Raw genomic sequence first — 13,641 nt, forward strand, 5'->3', positions numbered from 1 at the left:
ATTCCGAGTGGACGCGCCTGCGCGTCCTCTCACGATGGCCGAGATTTCCTGTAGAACGCGCGCACACCAGGCTGCGCAGCGCTCACTGGTACGGCCTGGTAAGAAAGTCGATCTCCAGCCTGCCAGCGGCGATCGTATCGCTGCCGGCTGGAGATGTGATTTTTTTTTAACCCCTAACAAGGTATATTAGCCGCTGTTTTGAGTAACAGCCCAGTCTATATACCTGCTACCTGGTCCTCTGGTGGTCCCCTTTGTTTGGATCGACCACAGAGGACAAGGTAGCTCAGTAATATGTTGCAGAAAGCACCACACTACACTACACCCCCCCCCCCCCGTCACTTATAACCCCTTATTCACCCTTGATCACCCCTGATCACCCCATATAGACTCCCTGATCACCCCCCTGTCATTGATTACCCCCCTGTCATTGGTCACACCCCTGTAAAGCTCCATTCAGACGTCCGCATGATTTTTACGGATCCACTGATAGATGGATCGGATCCGCAAAACGCACACGGACGTCTGAATGGAGCCTTACAGGGGCATGATCAATGACTGTGGTGATCACCCCATATAGACTCCCTGATCACCCCCCTGTCATTGATCACCCCCCTGTAAAGCTCCATTCAGACGTCCGCATGATTTTTACGGATCCACTGATAGATGGATCGGATCCGCAAACGCACACGGACGTCTGAATGGAGCCTTACAGGGGCATGATCAATGACTGTGGTGATCACCCCATATAGACTCCCTGATCACCCCCCTGTCATTGATCACCCCCCTGTAAAGCTCCATTCAGACGTCCGCATGATTTTTACGGATCCACTGATAGATGGATCGGATCCGCAAAACGCACACGGACGTCTGAATGGAGCCTTACAGGGGCATGATCAATGACTGTGGTGATCACCCCATATAGACTCCCTGATCACCCCCCTGTCATTGATTACCCCCCTGTAAAGCTCCATTCAGACGTCCGCATGAGTTTTACGGATCCACTGATAGATGGATCGGATCCGCAAAACGCACACGGACGTCTGAATGGAGCCTTACAGGGGCATGATCAATGACTGTGGTGATCACCCCATATAGACTCCCTGATCACCCCCCTGTCATTGATTACCCCCCTGTCATTGATCACACCCCTGAAAAGCTCCATTCAGACGTCCGCATGATTTTTACGGATCCACTGATAGATGGATCGGATCTGCAAAACGCACACGGACGTCTGAATGGAACCTTACAGGGGCATGATCAATGACTGTGGTGATCACCCCATATAGACTCCCTGATCACGCCCCTGTCATTGATTACCCCCCTGTCATTGATCAACCCCCTGTAAAGCTCCATTCAGACGTCCGCATGATTTTTACGGATCCACTGATAGATGGATCGGATCCGCAAAACGCACACGGACGTCTGAATGGAGCCTTACAGGGGCATGATCAATGACTGTGGTGATCACCCCATATAGACTCCCTGATCACCCCCCTGTCATTGATTACCCCCCCTGTAAAGCTCCATTCAGACGTCCGCATGAGTTTTACGGATCCACTGATAGATGGATCGGATCTGCAAAACGCACACGGACGTCTGAATGGAACCTTACAGGGGCATGATCAATGACTGTGGTGATCACCCCCATATAGACTCCCTGATCACGCCCTGTCATTGATTACCCCCCTGTCATTGATCAACCCCCTGTAAAGCTCCATTCAGACGTCCGCATGATTTTTACGGATCCACTGATAGATGGATCGGATCCGCAAAACGCACACGGACGTCTGAATGGAGCCTTACAGGGGCATGATCAATGACTGTGGTGATCACCCCATATAGACTCCTGATCACCCCCCTGTCATTGATTACCCCCCTGTCATTGATCACCCCCCTGTAAAGCTCCATTCAGATGTCCGCATGATTTTTACGGATCCACTGATAGATGGATCGGATCCGCAAAACGCACACGGACGTCTGAATGGAGCCTTACAGGGGCGTGATCAATGACTGGTGATCACCCCATATAGACTCCCTGATAACCCCCCTGTCATTGATAACCCCCCTGTCATTGATCACCCCCCTGTCATTGATCACCCCCCTGTCATTGATCACCCCCCCTGTCATTGATCACCCCTCTGTAAGGCTCCATTCAGACATTTTAGCGGAATTTTTTTTTTTTTTCTTACAAAGTCTCATATTCCACTAACTTGCGTCAAAAAAATTAAATCTCACATGAACTCACCATACCCCTCACGGAATCCAAATGCGTAAAAAATTTTTGACATTTATATTCCAGACTTCTTCTCACGCTTTAGGGCCCCTAGAATGCCAGGGCAGTATAAATACCCCACATGTGACCCCATTTCGGAAAGAAGACACCCCCAGGTATTCCGTGAGGGGCATATTGAGTCCATGAAAGATTGAAATTTTTGTCCCAAGTTAGCGGAAAGGGAGACTTTGTGAGAAAAAAATAAATAAAATCAATTTCCGCTAACTTGTGCCAAAAAAAAAAAATTTCTATGAACTCGCCATGCCCCTCATTGAATACTTGGGGTGTCTTCTTTCCAAAATGGGGTCACATGTGGGGTATTTATACTGCCCTGGCATTCTAGGGGCCCTAAAGCGTGAAAAGAAGTCTGGGATCCAAATGTCTAAAAATGCCCTCATAAAAGGAATGTGGGCCCCTTTGCGCATTTAGGCTGCAAAAAAGTGTCACACATCTGGTATCGCCATACTCAGGAGAAGTTGGGGAATGTGTTTTGGGGTGTCATTTTACATATACCCATGCTGGGTGAGAGAAATATCTTGGCAAAAGACAACTTTTCCCATTTTTTTTTTACAAAGTTGGCATTTGACCAAGATATTTATCTCGCCCAGCATGGGTATATGTAAATGACACCCCAAAACACATTCCCCAACTTCTCCGAGTACGGAGATACCACATGTGTGGCACTTTTTTGCAGCCTAGGTGGGCAAAGGGGCCCACATTCCAAAGAGCACCTTTCGGATTTCACAGGTCATTTACCTACTTACCACACATTAGGGCCCCTGGAAAATGCCAGGGCAGTATAACTACCCCACAAGTGACCCCATTTTGGAAAGAAGACACCCCAAGGTATTCCGTGAGGGGCATGGCGAGTTCCTAGAATTTTTTATTTTTTGTCACAAGTTAGTGTAAAATGATGATTTTTTATTTTATTTATTTTTTTCTTACAAAGTCTCATATTCCACTAACTTGTGACAAAAAATAAAAACTTCCATGAACTCACTATGCCCATCAGCGATTACCTTGGGGTGTCTTCTTTCCAAAATGGGGTCACTTGTGGGGTAGTTATACTGCCCTGGCATATTAGGGGCCCAAATGTGTGGTAAGGAGTTTGAAATCAAATTCTGTAAAAAAATGACCAGTGAAATCCGAAAGGTGCTCTTTGGAATATGGGCCCCTTTGCCCACCTAGGCTGCAACAAAGTGTCACACATCTGGTATCTCTGTATTCAGGAGAAGTTGAGGAATGTGTTTTGGGGTGTCTTTTTACATATACCCATGCTGGGTGAGATAAATATCTTGGTCAAAATGACAACTTTGTATAAAAAAATGGGGAAAAGTTGTCTTTTGCCAAGATATTTCTCTCACCCAGCATGAGTATATGTAAAATGACACCCCAAAACACATTCCCCAACTTCTCCGAGTACGGAGATACCACATGTGTGGCACTTTTTGCAGCCTAGGTGGGCAAAGGGGCCCCACATTCCAAAGAGCACCTTTCGGATTTCACAGGTCATTTACCTACTTACCACACATTAGGGCCCCTGGAAAATGCCAGGGCAGTATAACTACCCCACAAGTGACCCCATTTTGGAAAGAAGACACCCCAAGGTATTCCGTGAGGGGCATGGTGAGTTCCTAGAATTTTTTTATTTTTTGTCACAAGTTAGTGGAAAATGATGATTTTTTATTATTTTTTTTTTTTCTTACAAAGTCTCATATTCCACTAACTTGTGACAAAAAATAAAACTTCCATGAACTCACTATGCCCATCAGCGAATACCTTGGGGTGTCTTCTTTCCAAAATGTGGTCACTTGTGGGGTATTTATACTGCCCTGGCATTCTAGGGGCCCAAATGTGTGGTAAGGAGTTTGAAATCAAATTCTGTAAAAAATGACCAGTGAAATCCGAAAGGAGCTCTTTGGAATATGGGCCTCTTTGCCCACCTAGGCTGCAAAAAAGTGTCACACATCTGGTATCTCCGTACTCAGGAGAAGTTGGGGAATGTGTTTTGGGGTGTCATTTTACATATACCCATGCTGGGTGAGAGAAATATCTTGGCAAAAGACAACTTTTCCCATTTTTTTATACAAAGTTGTCATTTGACCAAGATATTTATCTCACCCAGCATGGGTATATGTAAAAAGACACCCCAAAACACATTCCTCAACTTCTCCTGAATACAGAGATACCAGATGTGTGACACTTTTTTGCAGCCTAGGTGGGCAAAGGGGCCCATATTCCAAAGAGCACCTTTCGGATTTCACTGGTCATTTTTTACAGAATTTGATTTCAAACTCCTTACCACACATTTGGGCCCCTAGAATGCCAGGGCAGTATAACTACCCCACAAGTGACCCCATTTTGGAAAGAAGAGACCCCAAGGTATTTCGTGATGGGCATAGTGAGTTCATAGAACTTTTTATTTTTTGTCACAAGTTAGTGGAATATGAGACTTTGTAAGAAAAAAAAAAAAATCATAATTTTCCGCTAACTTGTGACAAAAAATAAAAGTTCTATGAACTCACTATGCCCATCAGCGAATACCTTAGGGTGTGTTCTTTCCGAAATGGGGTCATTTGTGGGTGTTTGTACTGTCTGGGCATTGTAGAACCTCAGGAAACATGACAGGTGCTCAGAAAGTCAGAGCTGCTTCAAAAGCGGAAATTCACATTTTTGTACCATAGTTTGTAAACGCTATAACTTTTACCCAAACCATTTTTTTTTTACCCAAACATTTTTTTTTAATCAAAGACATGTAGAACAATAAATTTAGAGCAAAATTTATATATGGATCTCGTTTTTTTTTTGCAAAATTTTACAACTGAACGTGAAAAATGTCATTTTTTTGCAAAAAATCTATTAAATTTCGATTAATAACAAAAAAAGTAAAAATGTCAGCAGCAATGAAATACCACCAAATGAAAGCTCTATTAGTGAGAAGAAAAGGAGGTAAAATTCATTTGGGTGGTAAGTTGCATGACCGATCAATAAACGGTGAAAGTAGTGTAGGTCAGAAGTGTAAAAAGTGGCCTGGTCTTTCAGGGTGTTTAAGCACTGGGGGCTGAGGTGGTTAAAGGGAACCTGTCACCTGGATTTTGGGTATAGAGCTGAGGACATCGGTTGCTAGATGGCCACTAGCACATCCGCAATACCCAATCCCCATAGCTCTGTGTGCTTTTATTGTGTAAAAAAACCGATTTGATACATATGCAAATTAAACATAAGAGTCATATCTTACTTGTCTGACCAGAGAAGAGTCATATTTTCAAGCTCTGACTCATCTCAGGTTAATTTGCATATGTATCAAATCGTTTTTTTTTACACAATAAAAGCACACAGAGCTATGGGGACTGGGTATTGCGGATGTGCTAGTGGCCATCTAGCAACCCATGTCCTCAGCTCTATACCCAGGTGACAGGTTCCCTTTAAGTTATTTAAGCACTTTATGATCTCTCTGAGAGGTATAACTAATAGTTCACTTGCTGAATTTGGTCGCAATTTGCAGTATGCAGTTAGCAGTAACTATTTGCAGATTGGTTGATTATGATCTGGTATGGTTTTATGCAATTTTTAATTGCAAAATTAAATTTGGATTGTAAACTTTGTAGTTTGCAATTGTATGATTGTATGGCTCAGTTGTTAGTTGGTATGCATTTGGTGGAACTGTAAGTAAACACATATATAACTGGTTTAGTATAATCACTATATTAACAGTAGGAACATTATATAACTGTTTTAAATACCCTATTTTGGCCTCTCTGCTTCCATAAAACACAGCTCTTAGTGGAGTGAATGTCTGTTCAGCTTCTCTCCTTTGGTGTATAATGATTCCAGCAGGGGGATTTCCCACACAAGCTGTGTGTGAGGCTGGCTGTGATTGGTCTAGACTCCTGCCCAGCAACAACAGTTTAACTCTATGCTTTCTAATGTTTCTGCTGTGTCATTGAGCTTACCTTACATTCATATAATGAATCTTAAAGGCATAATATATTTTCTGCTTCTGTGAACACTAATATATATATATATATAAACAGTTATATGACATCCAAAACGTGAAGTCACTGTAAATAACTCTGCTTTTGTCTTTCACACAAACATAGGAACTCTATTAAGCTTATTGTCAGGTCTAGCTGTATAAACAAATAAGCTATATAAGCAACCTAGGACAGGTCTTAGCTGACCAGCTACACAAGGACTGATTGATTTTGAGTGATGTTCAGTGCTTTTAAATATGTTGGCACTACATGTGTAAGGAGGAGAGTAATTTAGAGTAATTTTGTCTTCTTTGTTGCGGTCTGTGTATATTACAGAATTTTTGCTTTGGGAGTGTATAATGGAGATGAGAAGTTGATGTAGTGTGTTATGCATACTTGCCAACATTGTAATTAGTAAATTCAGAGCATGTAAGCCTCGCCCTGGGAATGACCCACAACACCCCATACCACCCACTTATGGGCGAAGCGTGCATAAACCCTACCCATTTCCTACCCATTTTCCATGTCTTTGAAAATTAGGGACAGTCCCTGCAAATTCGCGACTGTTGGCAACTGTGTGTTATGGTATACAGAGATAGCAATGAGAGTTGATTAGAAGATTGAAGAGAGACAACCCTGTGAAACAGAAAATGATAGGGATTTGATTATTAAGGTTAGGTGACCAGGGGAGAGATTGTAGCAAGGGTTCCAAAGGGCTGAGAAGGGAAATGTGAGACAGAGGGAGGGAAGGATGGTCTGAGAGATCATAGGAGGCAGTATAGAACTGTGAGTTAGTTCACAGCGGTTAGAAAGGCTATAGAATTGTGAATACAGAGACTGGGATATTGACTCCAGAGCAAGACAGATGATTATATAGCGACTTTAGGATTGTCATGAAGAAGACCAAAGACAAAAATGATCCCTAGATGATATATAAATTGAAGTGTCATAAGTGAATGAACACCAATGTACCTAGAGACTATAGTGAATAATCTGACAGGGATAACCTGGATAAATAATCTATAATCTCAGAGTTAAAGGGATTTTCTGGGAGTTTAATATTGATAGCCCATCCTCAGGATAGGTCATCATTATTGATTGCTGCGGGTCCAACTCCCAACACGCCTGCCAATGAGTTGCTTAAAGAGGTCACGGCAGCCCACTTGGTGGGGAGCGCTAAGGCCTCCTTACAGCAAACTAAGCATACCTCTGTATATTTTTATAGCAGCTGTGCTTGGTATTGCACCCTGGTCCATTCGCTTTAATAACACTAAGCTGCAAATAGGCCATTTGACTAATAAATGTGACCTCACTGTCCTAGGAAAAAGTCATGATACTCACCAGACCCCCAGTGATCTGATATTGGTGACCTACAGTATCTTGAGGATAGATCATCAGTATTTTACTCCTGAGAAACCCTTTTAACCTTATACTAATTATGAAATGACAGGGGTGTCTATTATACCCGCTTCTTTTTGCTATTGTAGTGGAACCTCTTGCTGCTCGGATAAGACAGGATAAGAATATAGTGGGTTTCAAATTTGGTCAGCACGAGGAAAAAAAATCTTTGTATGCTGACGATCTGATGCTGTTTGTAGGGTCCAATGACTCCCTGCTTCGATCAATTGCGACATTCAAGAGTTACGGGAAGGTGGCTGGTCTGTCCATAAATTGGAATAAATCAGCCTGTATACCGTTAGATCCAATCGGGAACTTTATCCCTGGTTGCCTGAAGATTATAAAAGAGGGAGAGAATTTGCAGTATTTGGGAATACAGATATCATCTAACCCTCAAGACTACATAAAATTGAATCTAGTTCCCACAATAGCAAAAATTAGAAATCGAAATCCCTGAAAAATATTATAAGATAATACAGAGTCTCCTGAGTGATTTAATTTGGAGGGGTAGAAGGCCAAGAATGAGATTACAACTGTTACAATTGCCGACTGGAGAGGGTGGTCTGGCAATCCCTGACCTACAAGCATATGCTGTGGCAGGGCAGTTTAAAAACTGCTTGGACTGGAGTAAATCCCAACTTTATAATTCTGTTTTGAGCTGCATATATAAAAATGTTACTTCCACTGGAATATACCAGATATTAGAAGCTGGTATACACCTGCATCCCCTACTATGAAATTAATGTATAAAACATGGCAAGCTATTAGACAACTATGAGAAAAGACAGACTATCACCACGATACGCTGCTTTGGGGAAATTATCACTAATAAGAACTATTAGGTATTAATGAGAGGTTCTGGCAGACACATGGAATCAGTACTCTTGTCCAGATATGGGGAAATGGAGAAATAATGGGTTTTGAAGATCTTAAACGTAAAAATAGTCTCGTAGATAAGGATTGGTTCCATTATTTTCAACTTAGAGCGGCTCTTAAACAAGCATTGCTGGGGAAAAGAATAGCTACCTCACGCCCTCCACCAGTCAAGGTAATTTCAAAAATGATTAATGGTAGGAGGAGAATATCAAATATGTATAATATCTTGTCAAAATTTTTTATGGGAGATTGGAACAAATAAATTCCGAAGGGTGGAGTAAAATATTTCAAGTAATAAACAAGACCTCCCAGAACCCAGCACATAGGCTTATTCAATTCTTTGTCGTGCATCGTTTATATTACTCCCCTGCCAAACTTATGAAATATTATAAGAACAAGGTATTTAGATGTTTAAAATGCGGGGAGATTGGAGTTGAGGATGTGCATCTACTGTGGGAGTGCCATTCTTTCCATAAGGTGCATATCCCCGTAACCTTTAGGGCATGTGTGCTGGGTTTGGTGGAGGACATAGGGGATTCCAGGAAATTCTTAATAATAACTAAATTGTTATTTCAGGCTAGGAGATGTATTGTAAGAAAATGGATAGAGAAAACCACACCAACAATAAGTATGTGGCTCAGTCTGGTCAAATGTTCGCTGGCTTGTGAGAGATTACATATAGTTACAAACCTTAAAAAGGTGGAGGTTTGAGAGTATGTGGGCAGAATGGCTGAAAAACTGATTAAGATGGAGGTTGCACTGGGGTGTGGGGGGAGGGGTTGGGGATGGAGAGAGATGAGAGTTTTCCTTTTTTTTTTTTCTTTTTTTCTTTTTTTTTTTTGGAATGGGGAGGGGGGGTGGAAAATGATAAATTGTGATGTGGTGATATACAATTTTGTAATACTGATTTTACATGTAGCTAAGATACGTATGTCCTTTTTTGGTATGTTGTAAAAGCATAAAAACAATAAAAATAAAAAAAAATATTATGAAAACAACAACGTGTATGTTCATCTGTCCAGAAAAGAATCTAATAGCCTCCTGCTTACTAATAAATAAATGGGTATTGAGATTTGTGAGAAAAAGAACAGCCCCATGTTCACTTCATAAAATAGTAAACTGCAGAATTTTTACTTTTACAAGACCTTTAAATAAATGTGTTATTGTTATGATTGCTTTCTTCAAAGAACTGCATAAACTGAACTATATTGCAAGATCATTCAATACATTTACAAACGGGTAACTGGCGGAAAATTCTGTAGGGTCCAGTTTTGTAACATGCTGAATAGGCTCTTAAGAGGAACAGTATGTGCATAATAAATGGCAGAAGTACCTTGAGGAAACATTAGATACATCTTCTGCTATTTACTTCTCCATTATACAGTTTCTTTACTTCCTGAGACATTAGTTATTCTGAGTACCTGCTGTAAAGATACAAATGAGGCAACATAAAACATGCAGTAGGCCATCAATGTTGGTCGGTACGGTATTTTACCAATATTATACTGTACTATATGTTTCCAGTAGAAGCGTGGTTTATACTGTACTATGTTTCCAGTAGAAGCGTGGTTTAGTTTTTGCTCATCGTGTAATAAAAATGTAGAGTGTGTGTGTGTGTGTGTGTGTGTATATATATATATATATATATATATATATATTAATAGATACAATATAACATAGCAGACTGTAGAGAAAGAGACATCATAGTATGTGTACTCAATGATTAATAGAGAGGTTGCTCCATCATGCATCATACGATATCTGTATTTTGAATAGAATGTCCTAATGTTTGTGTTTGTTCTCCAGATTCTTGCAGAACGATGGCCCTTTGATCAGTCTCCAATTGGAGCATGTCTTTGCAAGCTGGTACCATTCATACAGAAGGCTTCTGTTGGAATCACAGTGCTCAACTTGTGCGCTCTAAGTGTAGACAGGTACGTTCACTACCTACCATTTATAACCCAGGAATGTCGTCCATCAATCAGAGAATGTTTCCTTAGTATAGAGATTCTTTCACGAAAACTACTTAGAGTCGGGAAAGTGAATAGATGTAATAGTCTAAATGTCAGATTTCAGTAAATTTGATATTACAATCGTGGAGCACCTGTAGATCTCAGCTAAATGAACACAGCTAAAACTAGATGACACCTTGAAATTATTATTATTTATTATTAAAATGCCATTCATTCCATAGCGCTGTACATATGATAAGCGGTGCACATACATAATACAGACAATTGCACTAATCATAAACAAGACGAGTTACAGACTGGTACAGAAGGAGAGCGGGCCCTGCCCGTGAGGACTTACAATCTACATGGTATGGAGGAAGGATACAGTAGGTGCGGGTGAAGTTGGTCATGGCGGTATAGAGGCAGCAGGGTCACTGGTTGTAGGCTTGTCTGAAGAGGTGGGTTTTCAGGTTTATTTTGAAGGATTCCACTGTAGGTGAGAGTCTGATATGTTGGGGTAGTGAGTTCCAGAGTATGGGGATGCACGGGAGAAATCTTGGAGAAATGTCATCATAAAGTAACAGTACACTGTCCAGAACCAAGGAGGTGATGGCAATATGGCTACTTAATGGGATGCTATAGATTTAGATGTCCTTGATATCACAGACAGGAGAAGCTAACAAAGCAAGTAGGTTGTCCTGCTGTTATGGCAGCATCTCGGTAGGTAATTGAGAAAAGGAAGCCAGTCCAGCTCACCAAGTCTGTAGCTTCAGTGTATCTGACCACACGTATAGGATGGTGCACACGGGATGCTTCGGCTACAGATAAAGCAAACCAAACAAAGGAAATCTAGCAGCACATCCATAAAATCTTCTCCTTTATTATAATACATTAAAAGCATAGTCCTGGTTTTAGGAGCTAGATTAACCCCTTGCTTACAGGTCTCGAGAGAGCATTTCTTTCCCACAACTTATGAAGCATGAATTCCTGGTACTTTTTGACATGGCACTATCTTCAAAGGGTGGGTTTCCCTACAATATGGCATTGGCAGAAAATTGGTTGGGACGTCCCTATTTTTTTTTTAATATTTCCAGGATTCTGGGTAATTCTCCGGAAACTCTTGATAGATGTCTACTTACTCCAGCTGCAGGGTGCTTTACTGAACCATAATGTGTTATTTTGTATTGCTTCTTCTGAAGAGATTTCATGATGGCTTTTTTGCTGGGGTTTCAATCGAACAAGTTTTCACCAGAACATTTCCGACCATCTGTTAGCACTCAGACAACATCTTTTAACATGACTTTCAAGAGTGAACAAACATAAGAAGAGATGATTTGGCAGTGAGACATGCATAATGGCAGCGAGCACAAATAACTGATGCCAATCTTTTAGATATTTTTGTCTGTCGGATTTAACATAATTAAATTACATTTCCATTAATCAATCAAATTGTATTATAATTGTAGCAAGAAAATATAATTACCTACTAAAATCTGTACACCCCTTAAGCTATATCCACCTAATGGCTTTTCATATTTTCCAGCCCTATATGTTGTCATTCATAATACATAGTTTTTGGTTCTTAGTACGTGACTAACCAGAGCACCTGCACAAAAAACAATCTGACACAGATCAGACTTCCTATACTTCTTATAGGAAATTACGATAGTAGCCGCTCGAAATTAAGGAGGATCTTTCACCCTTTTCTTGCATTTCCCATGTAATACCAGTTCTGGAGCATCTATTCTTATGAGTCTATGTTGTGCCATTCCTTTTTTTATTTGTACTAAAAGCTTATGAATGAATTGACAGCAGCTTGCAGTAAAGGTACAGATGGGTGTTACCAGTTGGGGGTGTGTCCACTGGCAGCACTCATTGGACAGAGTGATACGCACCAGCTACTGGTAACACCCAGCAGTACCTTTACTGCAGACTCCTGGCAATTTATTTGTAAACTTCTAGCAAGAATAATAAAGGAATGGTGCAACATAGAGTCATAAGAAAGGATGCTCCAGAACTAGTATTACATGGGGAATGCAAGTAGTTACTAAAACTGACATGTCAGGAGAGGGGACAGCTCCTCTTTAATGCGTAGGGGGAATGATATGTCTGCAAGATCAGACTAAAGCAAGGGTGGTTTGTCCTTTGTGACCATGAGACACTATTTTATCATTTTCATTTTCTAGACTTTACCTATTAAAAGTGAATTACAACATAAGCTGGTGAATAAGTAGACATGGATCTTAGGAGAATTATTTCTTCAATAAACAATGTTGTAAAAATAACCCTTTCTATGTTATTTAGCTCCTTTAACATGTGCTCTCCTGGTCATGTTTTATAAATGTGGTGTATCCTGACGTACTGTACCAAGCTGTAGATCAGAGATCGCCAACATGCGGCTCTCCAGCCGTTGTAAAACTACAACTCCCACCATGCCCTGCTGTAGGCTGATAGCTGTAGGCAGTGTGGGCATGCGGGGAGTTGTAGTTTTGCAACAGCTGGAGAGCTTCAGGTTGGCCATCCCTGCTGTAGATCATTTCAGCCTCAATTCCCAAAGATATCCTGCCTCAATCTGAGCTCTTCCAGAATGTCTTCCTGTCTGCACCGATTTTCTTCTACAATTCTGTCATCTCACGCAGCCTTCAAGTAAAGTAACCATGAGTCATATTGACGGTATTCACTTAGGGCACACCGCACATTAGTACAGCTGGCAGTGGCTTCCCTGTTCTGTAATGCCCATGGCATATTATTGTATGGAACATGTAAATAATGTAAATGTTCCCATCTGATACATTTGTTAAGCGTTTCCCCTTATATAAGGGCCTTAATGAATGTGGTAACCACAGTTCTTGGACACTAATTAAAACCAGGAAGCAGAAGACATGAATCCAATAACACTTCTGTGATCTTCCTCTGCTTACACTGCAACACACAACATCTGCATGGAGAATGTGTATAAAAACAGCCAGATGTGGATCAGCACCAGACGGCACATCCTACACAGCTACCAGTGACCTCACTTCTCAGAAGACTCAAATAGTAAATCACCATCAAAGCCAATGGCATAATCTTCAGTAATGCGAAGCAGCAGGTACACGACTACAAAATGCAAACTGAAGAGAACGGATAAGAGAAATGTAAGGTCCGGCAACTCATTATTTAGCAGCCA

The 13,641-nt window shown here is 41.1% G+C and overlaps 1 protein-coding gene across 1 annotated transcript in view; it reads left to right on the forward strand.

Annotated features, from left to right (window-relative positions):
- EDNRA (endothelin receptor type A) overlaps positions 1–13,641 on the forward strand; it is a 65,984-nt gene that overhangs the window by 35,897 nt on the left and 16,446 nt on the right. Inside the window, exon 3 of the mRNA XM_040418522.1 lies at positions 10,327–10,454. Coding sequence (XP_040274456.1) covers positions 10,327–10,454 — 128 coding nt within the window. The remainder of the gene's footprint in view (positions 1–10,326; positions 10,455–13,641) is intronic.

Source organism: Bufo bufo, chromosome 2 (genome assembly GCF_905171765.1).
Source record: "Bufo bufo chromosome 2, aBufBuf1.1, whole genome shotgun sequence".
Classification (NCBI taxonomy): Eukaryota; Metazoa; Chordata; class Amphibia; order Anura; family Bufonidae; genus Bufo; species Bufo bufo.